This window comes from Tenebrio molitor, chromosome 2, assembly GCF_963966145.1.
Source record: "Tenebrio molitor chromosome 2, icTenMoli1.1, whole genome shotgun sequence".
Classification (NCBI taxonomy): Eukaryota; Metazoa; Arthropoda; class Insecta; order Coleoptera; family Tenebrionidae; genus Tenebrio; species Tenebrio molitor.
The window spans coordinates 10,620,541-10,640,970 of NC_091047.1; the positions used below are offsets into that span (position 1 = coordinate 10,620,541).

The 20,430-nt window shown below is 34.7% G+C and overlaps 6 protein-coding genes and 1 pseudogene across 6 annotated transcripts in view; 4 read left to right on the plus strand and 3 right to left on the minus strand.

Annotated features, from left to right (window-relative positions):
- Positions 1-4: 4 nt before the first annotated feature.
- On the plus strand, positions 5-1,088 carry Prp38 (pre-mRNA processing factor 38). Its single transcript, XM_069038119.1, has 2 exons — positions 5-576; positions 624-1,088. The coding sequence occupies exons 1-2, from the start codon at positions 109-111 to the stop codon at positions 1,020-1,022; spliced, it is 867 nt and encodes a 288-aa protein (XP_068894220.1). The 5' UTR covers positions 5-108; the 3' UTR covers positions 1,023-1,088.
- On the minus strand, positions 1,010-3,239 carry Mon1 (vacuolar fusion protein MON1 homolog). The gene is made up of 4 exons (XM_069038114.1): positions 2,708-3,239; positions 2,463-2,660; positions 2,167-2,410; positions 1,010-1,885 (listed from the first exon to the last, which is right to left on the minus strand). The coding sequence occupies exons 1-4, from the start codon at positions 3,004-3,006 to the stop codon at positions 1,172-1,174; spliced, it is 1,455 nt and encodes a 484-aa protein (XP_068894215.1). The 5' UTR covers positions 3,007-3,239; the 3' UTR covers positions 1,010-1,171.
- A 176-nt stretch (positions 3,240-3,415) lies between these two features.
- Positions 3,416-5,211, plus strand: LOC138123401 (phytanoyl-CoA dioxygenase, peroxisomal-like). The gene is made up of 8 exons (XM_069038118.1): positions 3,416-3,662; positions 3,713-3,829; positions 3,880-3,991; positions 4,143-4,310; positions 4,365-4,508; positions 4,569-4,703; positions 4,756-4,893; positions 4,946-5,211. The coding sequence occupies exons 1-8, from the start codon at positions 3,655-3,657 to the stop codon at positions 5,018-5,020; spliced, it is 897 nt and encodes a 298-aa protein (XP_068894219.1). The 5' UTR covers positions 3,416-3,654; the 3' UTR covers positions 5,021-5,211.
- A 2,970-nt stretch (positions 5,212-8,181) lies between these two features.
- LOC138125120 (phytanoyl-CoA dioxygenase, peroxisomal-like) lies at positions 8,182-12,000 on the plus strand (annotated as a pseudogene).
- Positions 12,001-13,815: 1,815 nt separating this feature from the next.
- On the plus strand, positions 13,816-15,953 carry LOC138123966 (phytanoyl-CoA dioxygenase, peroxisomal-like). Its single transcript, XM_069038855.1, has 8 exons — positions 13,816-14,531; positions 14,582-14,698; positions 14,755-14,866; positions 15,020-15,187; positions 15,245-15,388; positions 15,444-15,578; positions 15,625-15,762; positions 15,815-15,953. Exons 1-8 carry the CDS (start codon positions 14,524-14,526, stop codon positions 15,887-15,889), a joined length of 897 nt encoding a protein of 298 aa, XP_068894956.1. The 5' UTR covers positions 13,816-14,523; the 3' UTR covers positions 15,890-15,953.
- A 64-nt stretch (positions 15,954-16,017) lies between these two features.
- Positions 16,018-17,390, minus strand: LOC138123965 (protein phosphatase 1 regulatory subunit 42-like). The gene is made up of 6 exons (XM_069038854.1): positions 17,232-17,390; positions 16,875-17,180; positions 16,584-16,818; positions 16,406-16,522; positions 16,221-16,355; positions 16,018-16,171 (listed from the first exon to the last, which is right to left on the minus strand). Exons 1-6 carry the CDS (start codon positions 17,334-17,336, stop codon positions 16,068-16,070), a joined length of 1,002 nt encoding a protein of 333 aa, XP_068894955.1. The 5' UTR covers positions 17,337-17,390; the 3' UTR covers positions 16,018-16,067.
- Positions 17,391-17,853: 463 nt separating this feature from the next.
- The window catches only part of SP2353 (EGF like, fibronectin type III and laminin G domains protein pikachurin), a 123,074-nt gene continuing 120,497 nt past the window's right edge, over positions 17,854-20,430 (minus strand). Inside the window, exons 7-9 of the mRNA XM_069038392.1 lie at positions 19,649-19,983; positions 19,274-19,594; positions 17,854-18,849 (exon numbers count right to left, since the gene is read on the minus strand). Coding sequence (XP_068894493.1) covers positions 18,585-18,849; positions 19,274-19,594; positions 19,649-19,983 — 921 coding nt within the window. The 3' untranslated portion in view covers positions 17,854-18,584. The remainder of the gene's footprint in view (positions 18,850-19,273; positions 19,595-19,648; positions 19,984-20,430) is intronic.

The window sequence follows — 20,430 nt, forward strand, 5'->3', positions numbered from 1 at the left end:
GTAGTGGTATCTTAGATAAAAACCTAAATCTAACCTCACTTTTAATGTTTGATAATTTTGGTTAGAATAGTTTGTTGAGGTTTTAAAAGTGCGAAGGTATTTTACAAAATGGCAAATAGGACTGTGAAAGATGCGAAATCAATTCACGGTACTAACCCACAATACTTGGTGGAAAAAATTATACGTTCCCGCATATATGACTCAAAATATTGGAAAGAAGAATGTTTTGCTCTTACCGCCGAACTTTTGGTGGATAAAGCAATGGAATTGCGTTTTGTTGGAGGTGTTTTTGGGGGTAACATAAAACCAACCCCATTTTTATGTTTGACGTTAAAAATGCTCCAAATTCAACCAGAGAAAGATATTGTGGTTGAGTTCATCAAGAATGAAGAGTTTAAATATGTCAGAGCCTTGGGAGCATTTTATATGAGACTAACTGGATCTTCTCTAGATTGCTACAAATACCTTGAGCCATTGTACAATGACAACAGGAAATTACGGCGACAAAATCGTCAGGCTACTTTTGAAATTGTTCATATGGATGAATTTATTGATGAATTGTTGAGAGAAGAGAGGGTAAGTGTGTTTTTTCAAGTTAGCAGTGAGTATCAGTCCTTGTTTAGGTTTGCGACGTAATTTTGCCGCGTGTTCAAAAACGACATGTGCTAGAAGAAAGCAATGAAATTGAAGCCAAAGTGTCGGCGCTTGAAGATGATTTAGACGAAGAAATTGAATTGGAAGAGGATAACAAGTACCAGCTGGTTGAAGAAAAGCCCAAAGAAAAGAAGGAAAGAGAGAGGAAACGTGAACGCAGCAGATCCAGAGAGCGTCACAGAAGCAGAAGTAAAGAACGACACAAGAAGGAAAAAGAAAGGGAGCGTGATCGTGACAAAGAACGTGATAAAGAACGAGAAAGAGAAAGACGAGATAGGGAAAAAGACCGAACGCGAGAGAAAGACAGGGAGAAAGAGCGGGACCGTAAAGATAAAGACAGAAAAAGAGACAGGGATCGCTACCATTAATGTTTTTTTGGATATATTTTGTACAATTAAGTCAGTTAAATACATCAACAAGTTTAGGGTTGTGAATATCACAGATTATAATCCTATACTTTTAACTCTTCTTGAAAATTTACATATTTATAATATATACAAATTACACTATAAGAAACTTAAAAAGTGGGGGCATTGAGATGAAACAACTTCTCCTCTCTCTTCTTAATCCAGTTTAAAAGCCTTCCTACTGAGCCAATAGCACTATTTGTATCAATTAGCGGCTCAAAAACTACATATAATTCAAATCCTCGTGTGTCCCATGCCAAAATAGCCTCATCAGAATTTTTTTCAAACAATAATTTCAACGGTCTTGTTGAACAATGTAGCAACTGATGTGCTCTTTTGTAGAGATTACTTAATTTTTCGTGGTATTTGGTATACGGTGGGCTCAAACTTGGTTGGTAGAACTGTGCCGTGCTTTTACACTTGTACAAGTAATGTCTAAGCTCAGGAAAACCCGCGACAATGCAAGTTTCTTCTTTCACATTCAATGATTCATTAATAGCCTCCAGGCAGTTGTTGCGTCTTAGTTTTTCAACTATACGTTGTTTAGCTTCGCTCAAAGTAAAGAAAACGTCCCTTTCTACAGTGAGCAGGAGTAAACATGCTTGACAGTCTTCTGCTAGATAAGATACGTGACCATATAAAAAACCACTGGCGTCAAATCTTGGGAGGCATAAAGGAGTCCAACTTTCTGCTGTTTTTAAACTTTCAGAGGCTTGGACTAAGTTGAATATTAGATGGAGATCAGCTGGATGCAAGCAATATTTTTTCATACGTACTAATGTAATGAGTTTGTTGTTTGCCAATAATATCGCAAAAACTAAATTCTGAAAAAAATAATTATGATAGTTGATAAAGATGACTTAATTTACAAGTTCTAGAGCATCACATTGATCTACATGATAATCAATTGTTAACAACCTTCTGCCCTAAATAAGTAAGTCTTTTTATCAGTTCAAATATAATGTGGAACTAGTAATTAAAAACATGCATGGGCAGTTGCAACAGAACATAATAATTGATAACCCAGTTTAATAAATAGACCATTGGGAATATAGCATCATGTATGGACACTAGAACTTAAGGTTTTTACCCATTGTACACCTACTTTTATTTTACTACAAGCTCCAACAATAGCTGAACTAATGCTATCTCTGACAGAAGAAGCTAATGACAAACACTGTACAGCTCCCAGTGTAAAAGAGGGCTCTATTTCTGAAAGATCCAACAGGTGATCTATAAGTCTTTCAACTCCAGCTAACAGCCTTCTTAAGTCATAATTCTGACGCTGCTCATAAATCTTATTCAGTCTAGTTAAAGTTAACACACTGGCTATTTGATTAAATACATAACTACAAAAAACACTGTCAGAAAGTTCATTTATAAGTATGAAATGTACCTTACTTTAATTGTGAACATAGCTGACTGACACTTTCATGTGTCCTTGAGACTGCAACTAAAATTAAAGGTTTTTTGATCAAAAATACAAATTTAGTATCTCCAGCATGTATGCTTTTAATGGTGTCATCATTAGACTGGACAAAACTGACCAATGTCTGCATTACACCAAATAACCAAGCAAGTTTATCTTCATTTCCATATCTATAATGTGGTGATGATTAAAAAAAATTACTTTTAAGCTTATTTACCTTGAATAAATTGGTTTTCCTGCTAAGCTGAGTACAAAAACATGTTTTTTTCTTGTTGCCCATTCTTTAGACTGTATAAAATCATCTTCCTCATTGTTAACAGACACATTTTCTGTGATTTCATCAAAAGTCTCGACATTGCTGTTTTCTACATTTGATTCTTCATTTTCCGCAATTGCATTTAAATTTTTTATCTCTTCAAGACTTGAACTCATATGATCAAAATTTTCAAACGAATCGGTTGTCACGAGGACGCTTTCAGAAGCTGCCCCTGGTTCAACTTCGAGGTTTGTCGACATTTTTGTTCAAACGATTTGTAAGGGCGTCAGAGCTATGTATAGTTCCAAAGCATTATTAATATTTTGAAGCTGGTTAAAATGACATGTGTCTTAGTATAACTGCAAAAAACCCGAACGCATTTCGCCTATTGCAACATTTCTTATGTTTTTGATTGATTTCTAACCTCTGAACCTTAACACTAACACCCTTGAAATTTGACAGTTGTTAATCTGCATAATTAGTAACTACCAACTGCACGGAGCTAAAGAGCTAAAGTTATATGCAGAATTGCACATTTTTTTTTTATAACTGCACAAACAACTTGAATGAACGTAAATTATTTGTTTTAAAAATTTGTTTTATTTGTTATTGGTGTTGATTATCAGTTGCTGGGAAATTATTTAAATTAAATCATGAATGAAGTGGTGGATAGGATAGGCAACCCATTATTTATCAAAGATTATGTTGTTCACAAAAAGTATTTACTTATTTCGTAGATAAACTACGACGGGATAATAGCTTAGTTTGTCTTTATTTAATAACAATAACCCTTGGCCAGTGACGTCATAGTTCTGAGTATATATAATAAACAAGTTTATTTTTTATTATCAGATTATTGAGTTACATGTTATGTGAACAAGTAAAATATTTTCCTTTTATTAGACAAAATGGGACGGTAAGTGTTTTAACACTTTTATTGTTATGCAATAACAATGACCATTAAAGGTTTAAATATACTACTGGTGGTGGTGTATTGACTGAAGAACAACGGCAATTTTATGAAGACAATGGATATATTCTCATAAGAAATAATGTTAGTCATGCATTGTTGGATGAACTCAAGTATTATTAATTTCATTTAAAAAAACGTCATTTTAATAATTGATTTTTAGAGAAAGGTTTATAGATATTTGTGAGGGAAGAGTTGATTCAGGTGTCATGACGGTTATGAAAGATCCTTCACTGAAATACAAAGGTGTTAAGGGAGAGTATTTAATTAATAAGGTATAACCTTTATACTTTTTGTGATAAGATATGTGATAATTTGCAACTTGTTTATGTCTTAATTTTTTTTCTATATCTTGAGTGACTAGCAGAATATTATTTATATATTTTGTTTATATCAACAATGGTTTCTTATCACTATTTTTATCAGATTCAAGATTTCCTTTTCGATGATGTCCTCTTCAAATATTGCACTTATCCAGCTATGGTAGATGTTATTGAAAGTATAATAGGTCCAAATATCACAGGTGCCCATTCAATGCTTATAAACAAACCTCCTGATTCTGATCCAGGAGCTTCTTTACATCCTATGCATCAAGTACATTTTCAATTTTGTTTTTGCATTTGAACTTGGCTAATGACGCTATTTTAGGACCTTCATTATTTCCCCTTTAGACCAGCTGAAAAAATTGCAGCCTCATGGACTGCAATGGAAAGAGTTGATGAAAATAATGGATGTCTTTATGTAGTTCCAGGAACACATAAAGGACAACTCTATGAACACACTTATCCAGATGTAATTATTCATTTACATTTAGAAATGTTAAGTTATGTTCATTTCACATGTATGATTTAGGGTTACAAGAATAAATTGTATCATGGGATTCATGGATTGGACCATCTGAAAAAGGTACATGTAGTTATGGAAAAAGGTGACACAGTTTTCTTCCACCCTGTGTTACTACATGGATCAGGACCCAATAGCACTAAAGTAAAATCTTCAATGCGATTTTTTTTGTTGATGTTTATGTAATATATTGTAGGGATTCAGGAAAGCAATTTCCTGTCATTATGCTGATAATAATTGTTACTTTATTGATGTTCGGGGAACTTCCCAGGAACGTATTTCAACTGAAATTGAAGCATTGGCTGCTAAAAAAGGTTTTCCTGCTAAATTTGTTGTAAGTAAAAATAAGTAATTAAATTGGACCAAATTATATGAAACGTTTGTAGGAAATTTGGAAAGCAAAAAGTCGTCTGGTAAGAGGTGTTCCTGGAAATTTCCAGAATTTGGAAAGCCACTTGTGATTTGGATAAGAGTTTCATTTTATCTATATTTTTGGTTGTTGTTATTACATAAGTACCTACCGAATCGCAGATAATTACATATTACTGTATAAAAGTAGTTGTAATTCAAGGGGTTGCACAACCTTTGCTCAACATGCAGATTTGTATAATTTTGTTTATTGTAAAAAATACAAAAATAAAATTTATTTTTTATTTAAATGAGAAAAATGTCCGTCCTTTTCCGCCTATGGTTTCTTTTATTATCCGTCAATTTTGAAATGGATTGTGATGCCGCTACAAGAAAAGGATAAGAATATAAAAAAAAATATATTAATTCAAAATTTCAACTTTTCTGTGTCAGTCACGCAGTCAATTTTTGAATTTTCGAGTTAATTGCATCTTCCTTATTGTAATCTTTACAACCTACCCTAAATCCATTGCAAGTGAAGAAGCTAAAGTTCCAATTTCTCGTTCCCAAACTATACATAGTGTACAATAAAACATTGTTAGAAAGTTAATTTGTAAGTATATTGGGTGCCCCAAAATTCGCGGAACAACTCAATGGGGCAATGTCAACTCATGTTAGAAAATAATGAGAAAAATAATTAAAAAATTCTATACTTCTTAGATTTGAAGATATGGAGGTTCAAAAGGTGCAGCTTTGATCTCATTTATTTTTTAGTGTAACGAATAGGTCCATATCTTCGAAAAAAAAAGAAAACTGATTTTTTAACAATTTTACCTGATATTTTAATGACTAGAATACCTACTTAACAACGTACTGCTAAGTTGTTCCGCGAATTTTGGGGCATCCAGTATACAGATGTCCCAGAACAGCGGAACTGCCTCCCCGGAGAAAAAAGGGAGTATTTAGGTAAATGTGATATCGAATTTTAAAGAAAAAAAAGGCCTATTTTAAGCGATAATCGGGAAAAGACATCATAAACTTGACCAATCAGAGTTGAGCACCATCAAGGTAGGATGACGGCAATTTTGCGTTGCCGGGGTTTCCAAGTTGTCTCTCTAATTAAAATCTCCAAACTTTTCGCTGATTGTTGCATAACTATCAATAATTATTTTTGCTGTCTAGCAACTTGTCCAGTTTTTTAGTAACACGTGAGGACGACCTTCTGGGATTGGCGAAATCGAAAACTTTATAACTCGGTTATGTAAGCTACAGAAGAAATTATTTTAGTAATCTTGAATTCTCTTTTGCTGTCGGCTCATGCCTGTTTTCTACGGGGACAGGCTATATATCTTACTTTAATTGTGAACATAGCTGACCGACACTTTCATGTGTCCTCGAGACTGCAACTAAAATTAATACCTGGGATACGGTTTTGAAGAGAGTTTTTATCCGTCCCTGTCTGTGATAACTGCATTGTAATTTGGTTACTTGATTTTTTTTTTGCAAACTTTACCTTTTATTTTTTGTTGTCATTTACCCGTTTCTGTGCATTTACCACATTAATATTGTTGTCTGGCTTTGCAATGGCCCCTGCTTGTTAATTTACTTTAATTCGTTAAACTTAATTCCCGTTATTTTGGATTCGTTTCATTTGTTCGTCGGAAATCAAAGTTATTACAGGCATTTTGCGTCCCTCACTCATGTGTTTTATTTGCGGTACTCTTCCAACTGGAACCCTCATCGTTTGCATTCCGAACCTTTTCCGCCAAAAAGAAAAACACAACGTAGAGCTTCGCTTCGATGACGACGACCACCACACTTGTATCAGTTTTGCGTAGGTTCGAATATTTGGCGTAAAGAAGTAATGTCTTAGATCATTACAGCCCCTTGATACGATATTTTATTTGTTTTACGTTAGTGATCAAAGCAATAAATGAAAAATGTATGGAAATGTTAAGATGACAGTACCTTTATTATACCGCGCCACACATTAACATGAAAAACATTTTGAAAGTGTGTGGAGACACACTTTCAAAATGTTAAGGAGTTAATCCATCTGAGATTTTCTTGCCTATAATAATGAGCATAATGACGATTTACTTCCCCGTTATTAGTAAATCTGGCCTCGTCGCAAGGTCTTTTTGAAAAAGTTCCCGGCCTCATTGATCTTTTATTGCATGAACTGGGAAAATTGGACCCGTTTCGGAAAATCTATAGGCTTCAGTTCTTGTACCAAGCAAAGATTAAAAAATTAAAACATTGAAAATAAAATATCCTAGTGGAGACATTTGCTGGAAATTTTTGGTGGCAATTTTCACTGGTGAAAATTTCCCCAGCAATTTTTTTAAAACAAGCGTGATGGTCCGCATTTGATTGGTCGAGAGAATGCGAGTTGAATTGTCAGGATTAATAATTGTCCTTTGATGAGATTTTCTGTGTGAAGGATAGTTCCATATCAATTTTTTTTCTAGTAAGTATCCTAAACGTTTCAGCGACTGGGTGAATTCGATTCGGGTACTTTTGGACGTAACGATCATGATAACAATTAACCCCGCAATTTTGGTAAAAGTCAAGGAATTCTGTCAGGCAATAGGCAAAGAAATCGTGAATTACATGTTTAATTTTTAAAGTTGATGAAGCAAGTGATTGACGATATATGTATTTTGGGTTGCATTAAAAAAAAATTCAGAAGTACCTAACTCTTATGTGACTAACCCTGTATAATAATGTTGCCAAAAAATTTGAATACCTGTCTAACGAAACTGTTGTGTTTTACAATAATTACAATAAAGAAATCTATATTTTTTATCTGCTTATCATTTAAATTATTATGCAATTTTAGTGTTTTAAAAATGACTAAAAATTAATGTCATCGCAAACCGACTTATCGCAGAATCAGGCGATTCAAAATCAAAGAAATTCCTTTTCGAGAGGATTTCCCTTGCCATTCAACGTGGAAACGCTGCAAGCATTCGGGGCAACTTTTCCAGATTCCGCAATATTATCTGAAATTTTTGTATTATAAAACAAAAATGTTTATGTAATTATGTTATTACTATAATGTAATAAGTACCTTCTAAAAATTAATCGTTTACAATAATTTATAGTCGGCGGACGGAACAGCTAGGTACCTACCATGTTTAACCATGGATATTTTGTATTTGCATAATATTGAGTTCCTTCACTTGCATATGGTTGCAGCCCTAAGACAATGTAATTACAGGAGTGGCCAGGGGCCGTCTCCGGACTTTGCGCGGAACATATCGATATAACAATGGCTTTGTTTTTTATTAACAGATTATTGAGTTACACATTGTGGGAACAAGTAAAATATTTTCCTCTTATGAAACAAAATGGAGCGTTAAGTGTTTTAACACTTTTTTTATGCAATAACTATGAAAATTAAAGGTTTAAATATACCACTGGTGGTGGGGTATTGACCGAAGTACAACGGCAATTTTATGACAGTGGTTATATTCTGATAAGAAATAATGTTAGTCATGCATTCTTAGATGAACTCAAGTACTATTCGTTTTTTCTACAAATATATTTTCATTTGAATACGTAATTAATTTTTAGAGGGAGATTTTTAGATATTTGTGAGGGAAGAGTTGATACAGGCGGCATGACTGTTATGAAAGTTCCTTCACTGAGATACAAAGGTGTGAAGGGAGAATATTTAATAAACAAGGTATAACCTTTATACTTTTTATGATAAGATACGTGATAATTTGCAACTTATTTATGCCTTAACATTTTTTTCTTAAACCTTGAATAACTAGTATAATGTTGTTTACATATTTTGTTTATAACATCAATGGTTACTCATCAAGTCATCATAATATCTTTATCAGATTCAGGAATTTCTTTTCGACGATGTCCTGTTCAAGTATTGAGCTTATCTAGCCGTGGTAGATGTTATTGAAAGTATAATAGGTACCGATATCACTGGTGCCCATTCAATGCTAATAAACAAACCTCCAAATTCCGATCCAGGAGCTTCTTTACATCCTATGCATCAAGTACATTTTGAACATTGTTTTTGCATTTGAAATTAGTTAGTGAACGCTATTTTTCATTATTTTCCTTATAGACCAGCTGAAAAAATTGCAGCTTCATGGACTGCAATGGAAAGAGTTGATGAAAGTAATAGATGTCTTTATATAGTTTCGGGAAACACATACAGGACAACTATACAAACACACTTATCCTGACGTAATTATTTATTTACTCACACATATAGTCCAGTCAATAGAGACATAAAAATGGCTCCACCTTGCAAAAGGTACAGAAAAGTTTATACTTGGCAGGTATCTTCTATTAGGCATATTATTACTATTGTCGAGTTTGCGACCTTGGGGGGTTGTCGCTCGCCCCGCCATACTGGAGGATAGGGGTGGAAAATCACATTTCTGCGATTATTTCATTATCCGTGCGAGATACGTCTATCTAAGTTATTAAAGAAAATGTAGAGCGTATAATTCTCTTCATTTTGTGTTCTTCATGTTTTTTTGTCAGATCAATAGTTTCGTAGTTACCGCGTGTAGAAATCGAAAATTTCTTTTATTTTTGTATTTTTTATTCTTTTCCACACCACCACAGAGGTAGAGCAATTGGGTGCATTTTTTTTTTACGTAGTGTCCCCGGTGGGCATAGTCTACGATGCAGTAGAAATTTACTGTTTTACCCTTTTTGATCTCTTTGTAACGTAGACGGATCCAAATGATCTGGATCGATCGGTTTAGATGAGCTGAATTCATCAGTTTATGAATTCGAGAATTCCTCTTGAGAATTTTCCTCTTGTTCCTCAGGGTCATCATCATCATCATCAGGATCATTTGGCGTTTACCTGTTTCATTAGTATACACGTTGGAGTTCCATATTCCCGTAGACGGACAAACAATAAATGCTCGATTTCTACAGGCTGTAACTACGAAACTATTGATCTGACAAAAAAACGTAAAGAACAAAAATTGTAGAGAATTGTATGTTCTACATTTTTTGTAATTAGCTAGATATACGTATCTCGCACGGATAATGAAATAATCACAGACTTTCCAGAATCTGAAGATCAAGACGAACAAATACCTGAAATCAATTAATTTCTATTTTGGCAAACGCCAGATGATCTTGATGATGATGATGATGACCTTGAGGAACAAGGAACAAGAGTAAAATTCTCAAGAGGAATTCTCGAATTCATAAACTCTGATGAATTCAGCTCATCTATACCGTTCGATCTAGATTATTAGGGTCCGTCTACGCTACAAAGAGATCAAAAAGAGTAAAACAGTAAACTTCTACTGCGTCGTGGACTATGCCCACTGGGGACACTACATAAAAAAAAAACGCACCCAATTGCTCTATCTCGTGGTGGTGTGGAAAAGAATAAAAAGTACAAAAATAATAGAAATTTTCGATTTCTACACGCTGTAACTACGAAACTATTGATCTGACAAAAAAACATAAAGAACAAAAAATGTAGAGAATTGCATGCTCTACATTTTATATAAGAACTTAGATAGAGGTATCTCGCACGGATAATGAAATAATCGCAAAAATGTGATTTTGCACCCCTATTCTCCAGTATGGCGGGGCGAGCGGCAACCCCCCAAGGTCGCAAACTCTACAACATTAATAATATGCCTAATAGAAGATACCTGCCAAGTATAAACTTTTCTGTACCTTTTGCAAGGTAAAACTCCCTATTGATTGGACTAATATAGAATGATCAAGTTTTGTTCATTTTAATTTTCTAATTTAGGATTATAAAAATAAATTGTATCATGGTATCCAAGGGTTGGATCATCTCAAAAAATTATATGTACGAGGGGTCGTTTTTATGTTCCCGGACTAGACATGAAATAAAAAGATTAGAACAGCAACAAAAATGTATTTTTGAATATAGGCTTTTTGCTTTTGAATACAAGTATTACATCGTTTCAATAACATTTTTAATCCATTATAAAAATATTAATTTGGTTTGTCTGCAAAATGCCTTTCAACAGCCGCTCTAAGTTCGTCATCCACCCTCAGTTTTGTTCCCCTTAAGGTTTTTTTGAGATTTGGAAACGGCAAGTAGTCACAAGGGACTAAATCTCGACTCTAAGGCTGATGGTCAATTTTTACGAAGTCACATTCAGCAATGGCAGCTTTTGAAAATCTTGACTTCAGGACTGGTGCATTGTCGCGGAGTAACGGGACACCTTGCGTCAGTTTTCCGCGCCTTTTCACTTTGTTTGCATAATACTGTCCTGTTACCGTACTACCCTTATCCAGAGAATCAATCATTAAAATTCCTTGCCAATCACAAAAAACAGTTGCCTGGCAGAGATCATCATCCAGTGATTTTTCGACCATACTTAAACAATTTTGACCATTCGCAATTAGTCGATTTGGAAGAACAATCATCCCGTATACAGCCAATATTTCTTCACGCATACTTTTTGGAGCTTTTCCTTGTTTTGTTTGGAATTTTATAACTGTTCGATATTCAAGTTTGTTCATTTTGATACGCGACAACACAAACTGACAGATATTAGAACTAATACTGCTGCAATTGTTCTCGAAATTGTCAAATATATTACTAAGGCATACGTGATTAAAAACCATTGTAATGAAAAATTACATTAACATTGGAAATGGCCTAAGTAGTCCGGGAATATAAAAACGACCCCTCGTAATTATGGAAAAAGGCGACACAGTTTTCTTCCACCCGTTATTGCTACATGGCTCAGGACCCAATCGCACTAAAGTAAAATCTTTAATGCAATTTTTTTTTCAATTGTAAAGTATATTCTAGGGATTCAGAAAGGCAATTTCTTGTCATTACGCTGATAGTAATTGTTATTTTATTGATGCGAGGGGAACTTCCCAGGAACGTATTGCAACTGAAATTCAAAAAATAGTTGCAAAAAAGGTGTTTCTGGTACATTTATTGTAAGTATAAATAAGTAAAAAAATTGCACCGAATTTTACGAAACGTTTGAAGGATTTTTGGAAAGCAAAAAGTCGCCTGGTAAGAGGTGTTCCTGGCAATTTACAGAATATGGAGAGTCAGTTGTGACGTGGGTAAGAATTTAATTTTATCCAGATTTCTGGGTACTATTATTACTTACGAGTACGTAGATAATCAGTAATCACTGATAATGAAATACTATTGTAAAAAATTAGTTGTAATTCAAGGGATTGTGGATATGCAAATTTATATAATGTTCATTTATTGTAAAAAATACAAAAATAAAATGTTAAATGAGAAAAAGTGTTGTCAATGTCTTTATCTGTCCGCCCATGATTTCTTTTCTTATCCGTCAACTGTGAAATAGATTATGATGCCGGTACTAGAAAAAAAAATACATTATTACATGCTGTCTCTGACAGAAGAAGCTCCACAACAAACACATCAGTTCCCAGAGAAGGTTATATTTGTGAGAGATCCAACAAGTGATTTACAAAATCTTTCAATTTCAGCTAACAGTCTTTCTTAGTCATGGTTATTTGATTACGTACCTAGTGTACAAAAAACATCATCAGAAAGTTATATACATATACAGGTTGATGATAAAGTAACGCCCAAATTCATAAAACGCACAGTATTAATTTTTGAAAAAAAAAAATGTAAAAACACGTCAAATAGTTTTTTAAATTCTGCGTCTTTTAACGTATGTAGAAACAAAATTGGGTCAAATTTGTCAAAGTTATGACGTCATTAATACTTTTTTGTAATTTGCCTCCATTTTGATTCTCTAATAGACATATTAACGAACGCGACGTCATCATCTGGGATGTCCTTATAGCCATTATTTCACGGAACATTTAACGAAAATTTTTAGGTTGGCATAGCTTCATCCGTCATGCGTGCCAGTTTAAATTACAAAATGTGCAAAGAATTATTTATCAGGATTTATCAGGCAACAAATTCGCGACCGTATTTTTGGCAATTTCACGTATTTCAGCGAGCGTACATGAAAGATTATCTTCTATATTCGTATTTTGTGACAGAATTTGTATAAAACAAAAGGCGACTTTGAAGACTTGATTAAATTTTCACTTTTAAAATTAAGACATTACCAACCGCCACGAAAATCCCTAAATCGAGGAAAGTAAACATTTTTGTTTAAAAACGACTTAAAAAGGGCAAATTACAAAAAATAGTATAAAAAACCCGTTTCATAAGACCTTGAAGCAGTCATTCTTTAAAATAACTCGTGGCTATGCCACTCGTTTTTTAATCTTGAATTCGTGCTTCAAGACTGGTCTTATGAAACTTGTCTTTTAATATACTATTTCCAAATGGGAAGCTACGATTCCGATTAGATTATTTGATAGAGCTTATTTTTCTGGATTATAAAAATCTAGTTTAAGTAGGGATTACATAAAAAAAATAAGCAAATTAATAAAAAACGAAATAAACCTGATTTTAATAATAACTAATAAATAAATAACTATAAATAATACTTTAAAGCAAGAATTTACTCTAAAAACTGTATGACGTGTTTTTGCATTTTTTTTTCAAAAATTAATACTCTACGTTTTGTAAATCTTGTTCCTTACTTTATCATAATCCTGTATATATTCCTATGAAGAAAAATACAATTAAAATTCGAAATTTACAAAATAATAGTAGTATAATTTGTTTCAAAATCAAAAATCCACCAACACTGCATTCTACCTCGAAAATACAACCGACAACGTCGCCAACTTTTGTTTTTAGTCAAGGGCGTAGCAATGATTTTTTGCTGGGGTGGGCCAGATTTTAAACCACAGACAGATGATAGATAGAAATTGTAGATGTATCTTGTTTTTAATGTGTTTTACTTTTATTCTGGGGTGGGCCGGGCCCACCTGCCCCCCCCCCCCCCCCCCCTTAGCTACGCCCTTGTTTTTAGTGTGTTTGGAAGTGTCAGAAAAACGTAGGGTTATGAAATAAAACTGTTGACAGTCGTTTTGGTCATAGTTCATCGTGTTTTTTAAATTCTTCGAAGCACTTAATGGGCGCTCGCTTTAATTTAGCGGTTAAAGGATTCCTTGTGTTTCGAGGCATTTTTATAATTTGATATTTGTGACAAAGTGAAGGTCAAATTTTGGCGGCAGGTTGGGCCAACCCAAAAAAATGAAACTTATTCTAGGTATTTCTTTTTTCTGCCACCATAATTCAACAGGTGGTGGATTTTTGATTTTGAAACAGATTATAAATTATATGTTTTTAATTTGTTGGAGCCAATTTAGGGCGGTTTCAGTAATTGTATGAAGTTCGGAGAAACCTTGCTGAAATGTACATAGTAAGGGGACATTCTTCCACAATGTGTTGGATGGTTTCCATTTCTGCACCGCATTCACAAGAGGGGTCACGAATGTTCCAGTGAAACAGCATATTTATTGCATGCTTCTGTTTTCAATATAATAATGAGCCCATTCCCATTTGTAACGCAAAGTAGATAACAAGTTTTTATTTCATAGATAAACTACATCAGGGGGTAATTAACTTTAATAACCCTTGGCCAATAAGGTCATAGTTGTTGGTATATATGTATAATAAACAAGTTCTTTTGTATTATCAGATTATTGAGTTACACCTTGTGTAAATAAGTAAACTATTTTCCTTCTATTAGACAAAATGGGCCGGTGAGTGTTTTAACACTTTTGTTGTTATGCAATAACAATGAACATTGAAGGTTTAAATATACTGTTGGTGGTGGAGTATTGACCGAAGAACAACGACAATTTTATGAAGACAATGGTTATATTTTGATAAAAAATAATGTTAGTCATGCGTTCTTAGATGAACTCAAGTACCTACTATTAGTTTTTTCCAAAAATTTTTTTTATTTTAATACTTAATTTTTAGGGACAGGTTTATAGATATTTGTGAGGGAAGAGTTGATACAGATGGAATGACTGTTATGAAAGATCCTTCACTGAAAGACAAAGGAGTGAAGGGAGAATATTTAATAAATAAGGTATAACCTTTACACTTTTTAAGATAAGATCGTGATAATTTGCAACTTGTTTATGCCTTAATTTTTTTTTTTGAACTTGGAATGGCTAGCAAAATGTTATTTATATATATTGTTTATAACGCCAATGGTTGTTAATCATAATATCTTCATCAGATTCAAGAATTTCTTTACGATGATGTCTTGTTCAAGTACTGTACTTATCCAGCCGTGGTAGATGTTATTGAAAGTATAATAGGTCCAAATATCACCGGTGCCAATTCAATGCTTATAAACAAACCTCCAAATTCTCATCCAGGAGCTTCTTTACATCCTATGCATCAAGTACATTTTCAATTTTGTTTTTGCATTTTTGAACTTAGCTAGTCAACGCCATTTTAGGACCTTCATTATTTTCCTTATAGACCAGCTGAAAGAATTGCAGCTTCATGGACTGCAATGGAAAGAATTGATGAAAGTAATGGATGTCTTTATGTAGTGCCGGGAACACATAAAGGACAACTCTACAATCACACTTATCCAGATGTAATTATTTATTTACATTTAGAAAGGTCAAGTTTTGTTCATTTGTCTAATTTAGGGTTATAAAAATAAATTGTATCATGGTGTCCAAGGTTTGGATCATCTCAAAAAAGTATATGTAATTATGGAAAAAGGCGACACAGTTTTCTTCCACCCGCTATTGCTACATGGCTCAGGACCCAATCGCACTAAAGTAAAATCTTCAACGCAAATTTTTGTGAATGTAAAGTATATTCTAGGGATTCAGGAAGGCAATTTCTTGTCATTATGCTGATAGTAATTGTTATTTTATTGATGTGAGGGGAACTTCCTCTGAACGTATTGCAAGTGAAATTGTAAAAGTGTTTGCCAATAAAGGTGTTCCTGGTACATTTATTGTAAGTATAAATAAGTAAAAAAATTGCACCGAATTTTACGAAATGTTTCTAGGATCTTTGGAAAGCAAAAAGTCGTCTGGTAAAAGGAGCTCCTGGAAATTTCCAGACTATGGAGAGTCACTTGTGACGTGGGTAAGAATTTATTTTTAATTTACATTTCTGGACATTATTATTACATAGGTAATCAATAATCAGGTAATCACAGATAATTCAGTACCACTGTATAAAAATAGTTGTAATGTAGGGACATATAAGCAATATGTAAATTTGTATAATTTCGTTATAAAAGGTACAAAAATAAAATGTTATATTTTCAAATGAGCAAAACTGTTGTCAATATCTGTCTCTCTCCGCCTGTGGCTTCTTTTCTTATATATTCCCAATTTTGAAATAGGCTGCGGTGCCGGTACTAGAAAAAAAAAGTTACTCCATATTACACAAATTCTCCAATAACTTACGACTTTTCCACGGAATATAAACGGCGTTTTTCTCGTCAAAAATTTCCAAATTCTCTCCATTTAGTTGTTTGTTTTGTTTTAAAATGCTAATGGACACAGCCTTTTGGATGGCAGATGGATAATTCTTGGGCAAATCTGCACCGACATTGATTAACACAATTACAAAACGAATTTTTATTTGTTACCTGGAATTCTATCGGCCAAGTTGACACTTTTGTAAAGTCTTTGTGCGATGCGCTCTTCATGCAGTCTTTTCAGGAAGTTTCTGGTGTGATCGGAAATTTCTTTTTGGTCCAGTTTTTCTAAATCGAAAATGATTTTTAAACATTTCAACATCTGTATCTCCGATTAAATATAGTTTACCCAAACAATACGCATTTGCTATTACATCCTCTCTGTAAAGCCGACTTTTACATATTGGGTTATGGGCGAGCGCCAACTCCTTCAGGTGATACCAGTCTCTTATCATTCTACAGATTTCATCTATATTGCTCAGATCATTGTAAGAAGCTTTCAACACTCGCAGGAATTTGAGAGGTGCCAACATTGATATCGTCTGTATTTGATTGTGTGATATGTTCAGCACTTGAAGCGAATGCTTGAAAAAACACAAACAATTTGATCGAAACACAAAACAATCTCATAGGTACTTACCGAAATCGCGTACACGGTTCTTGGATCAAAACACAAACTAGTACCTTCGTTTAAATACTGTTTCTCCAAGTGCAATTCTTCCAGATGATGTAAATTTTGCAAACCTTCGACCACGCTTATTGAATTATGTCCCAGATATAATCTTTTCAATTTTTTCAATTGTTCCAAATTGTCAATTCGCAAAATTCTGTTCTTTTGCAAGTAAAGACTAGACAAGTTGTGTGCATTTTCCAAATTCGTTATTTCATAAATTTCGTTGTTGTGAAGGTAAATTACGGCCAAGTGGTGAGGGTTTGCCAGTCTCGGCTGCGATTATATCAAAATTTGTTAAACTGATTTTAAGACAATGCAACTTACGATTCGTTTCAAATATTTGTCGTGAAAATACACGTGCGTGATTTTCTTCTCTTTAAATTTTTGTAAAGAAGTTTTTGAAAATTTTGACTCCACTTTATTTTCCATGTTGTCTTTTTCGTCACAAAATTTCTCAAATGACAAGTGTCAGAGGGTTGCCTAGCAACTTCACCTCCATAATACCAACGCACGTTGGTTGCACTTCTTAATCGTTAAATCGATACAGAAAACTCGGAGGGACGTCCCAACTTGTGTTTCATCCAGTAAAAATTATTCTAAATAAAATCACCAATTACTAAATTTGTTGATTTATTTCAATCAAACTGGAAGAATAACAGAAACTAGTCTTATTTTATTTGTTGGTAGAAAAGTACCATCGATGTAAACAGTTACAAATGTTGCCATTTAATTAGGTTTAAAAATATAAATGTTTACTACTTCGACGGTAATGCAGGAGCAAATATGTTGACGTTTTAGAAATTTCAGTTTTTGCTAGTTTTTATTTATCTGTATTGGACAACCTTGACTTAATAAACATACAGATAATTGTGTGCAATCGTTACAAGGATATAAGAAATATGTAGGAATTTTTTGGTGTGGATACAGATCTAACAATATCTTCAGATAGAATTGATCTTTTTATTTTGCACAAAAGTCATGATTTAAGTCAAAAGCGCTTTATTGTTAACACACAGTTAGTCTACCTGTACAAATTAGGTTTTCATATACATACTTATTTAACAATGTGAATTTTACACTGGACCGATTAGTTCTACTTTATTGCAAATGTAAAAGAGGCAGGGGAAAAAGTCTAACGACCACACTGTATATGATTGCTCGTCTAGTGTTCAAACTAAATCTAAATGATATGAAGACAGTGCGTTTGTGTGTAAAGGCACGTTTACACTACCTCCAGTTTCTGATCGTTATTTAGAAAGTGGAAACGTTCCCTGATGCCTCGTTAACTCTTTCCCACGCGCAGTTCCAAAAAGGAAATGAAAAAGATACAAAAAGCTCATCCTTATTCTTAATCAAGACTATCTACAATCCTAACACAAATCCTTAGAGACCTGCCAGAGCCGTGTTAGAGGCCCAGATGCAGACATTACACACAACTATTATTAATAGGGGCTTTGTATGAAGAGACGACGACACGAATCACAAAAAACACCCAAGTTAGGCCTTTTCTTCAGATGGATTCGCATCGGTTGTTTCTTGGCATTGTTCCCTTAATAGCTCGAAGTAGTCAGCCTTATGTTAATTTCAGAAATCACACATTAATTAGTACACATTAATGTCATCGGTGAAGTAGAGTTTGTTTTTTTTTAGGCTTGCTTCCACTTTCTTTTATTGACTTTAAACCTCGCATTCTCCCACGTTGTGTCCCACTTCTGAATGATTAATTACTTGCAGTCGGTAGTCCGTGTTCAAGACCAAATCAGCGACGCATCCTTTGATTCCGTGTTTGTACCTTGTAAACGATTGAAGCGAACTGTTTGGCATTCCTCCTACGTAGAGGCCTTCATTTTCCCCCAGAGACACACTCATGGGAGGAATTTCTACGGACTGACGGGTCATTGCTGGGCCGTTGTCAACAATCAAGACAGCGGACGATCCATCTCTGCAATAAATTTCCACACCACAAATCAGTACATCCCGAAGTAGAAACCATTTTCATCTATGCAAATGAACGCCTCTTCTCTGCTTCCAAGCAATTAACGTGGACCGTAAATGTCTGTAAATGCTTTACGAGATATTAAATTTTAACAACAGGATCCAGGTTATTTTGAACCCAAAAGTTCGCGCTTTTCTCATTTTTTTAGAAACGGCTGGAAATGAAGACTTTCAAGTATAAAACGAGTACTTCATTTGTCATCATATGAATTTCTTGGAAGCCGGCGCAGCTTGAATAATTAACTATGTCGCAAGATAAAATGACAATCGCGCCGTAATGTCAGCTCATTTTAAATCTCGGGGGATCACAGCGTAATGAAAATTAGTTACCTCTGTTCAGAATTAAAGAAAACGAAAGGAACCGTCTTTACCTGACTGCTTTGACCCTGTGCCAGAGATTGTCATGGACGGTAGTAGAATTGTGCACAACGACCACTTCTTCCCCTCTCACGGTGAATCTGAGCACCAACGCCCCCTCCTCCAGCCCTAACGACAAGAATCCGCCATAACCGGAATTCATCCAGAGCAATAATCCGGTTTCTGACGACACCTTAAACCGAACGTTAACATCTAATGGATCAGAAGCGAGGGCTTCCAGGGTGAAGGGTTCGTTATAGTGGAGGTAGCTGTCAGTGGCGCGGAAAGAAGGAGGTCCTCTTGCGCACAGTTGGTCTCTGTAACCGGGTTTGCATCTGAAAGCAGCCATCGATAACGGTGGGAACGCGATCGTCGACATTGGGGACTACCTGCAAGTGAAGTAGTCGAGTTCGGGGACGCATTCGCCGTCTTCTCCGCATGGTCTGGCGATGCAGGGGTGGGGGCAGTTGTCGACGTTGGCGCCTCCGAGGGCTTCGGCCAAGATCGGGACGGTTCTGCCGTTTATTCTTACCATTTGTACGCAGCCGACGAAGGCTGTTCGCACGCGGACTTGGGGGGAAACTATGCCAAAGTTTGGCACTCCGCCGAGGTAGAGGTTGAGGGGCAGCGAGAGTTGAGTGAAGGCGCCGGGGGATAGGACTTCGGAGGGAAGTTGGTTATCGACGGAGAGAATTGCCAAGCGGCCTGTTCTAGACACTCTAACCTGGAACAAACCGTTACTTCTCACTAATGCTCTATTTGGAAAAAATCAGTTTCGAAGTTGGAGATTTTTTTTTAAATTGTTTTCAGCAAATCATCTTTTTAATTCAATTAATTGTGGAAAGCAAGTTTGAAGATCAACTCTACTGCAGTGAAGTTTCATTTCAGTTCCAGTGATAGGTTTCAAGTACAATTAATTTTTTGTTTGGAACAGAAGTAGGATTTAGCTGGTATCTGTTTAAACTTTCACAAGAATGTAACCGAAACTTTTTTCCACAATGAAATATTTAACACATTTTCGGAGTTGTAGGTGAGGGCTTAATGTAAAGGTTCCTGCCTCTCTCGCATAGTTTGCCAGCTTTCCTTGATAAATTTAAAGCGATTACAGTTGGGTAAATCCGATGGTTATCAATAATTCATCGAATCGTAATGCGTTTCTACCAGTATTATC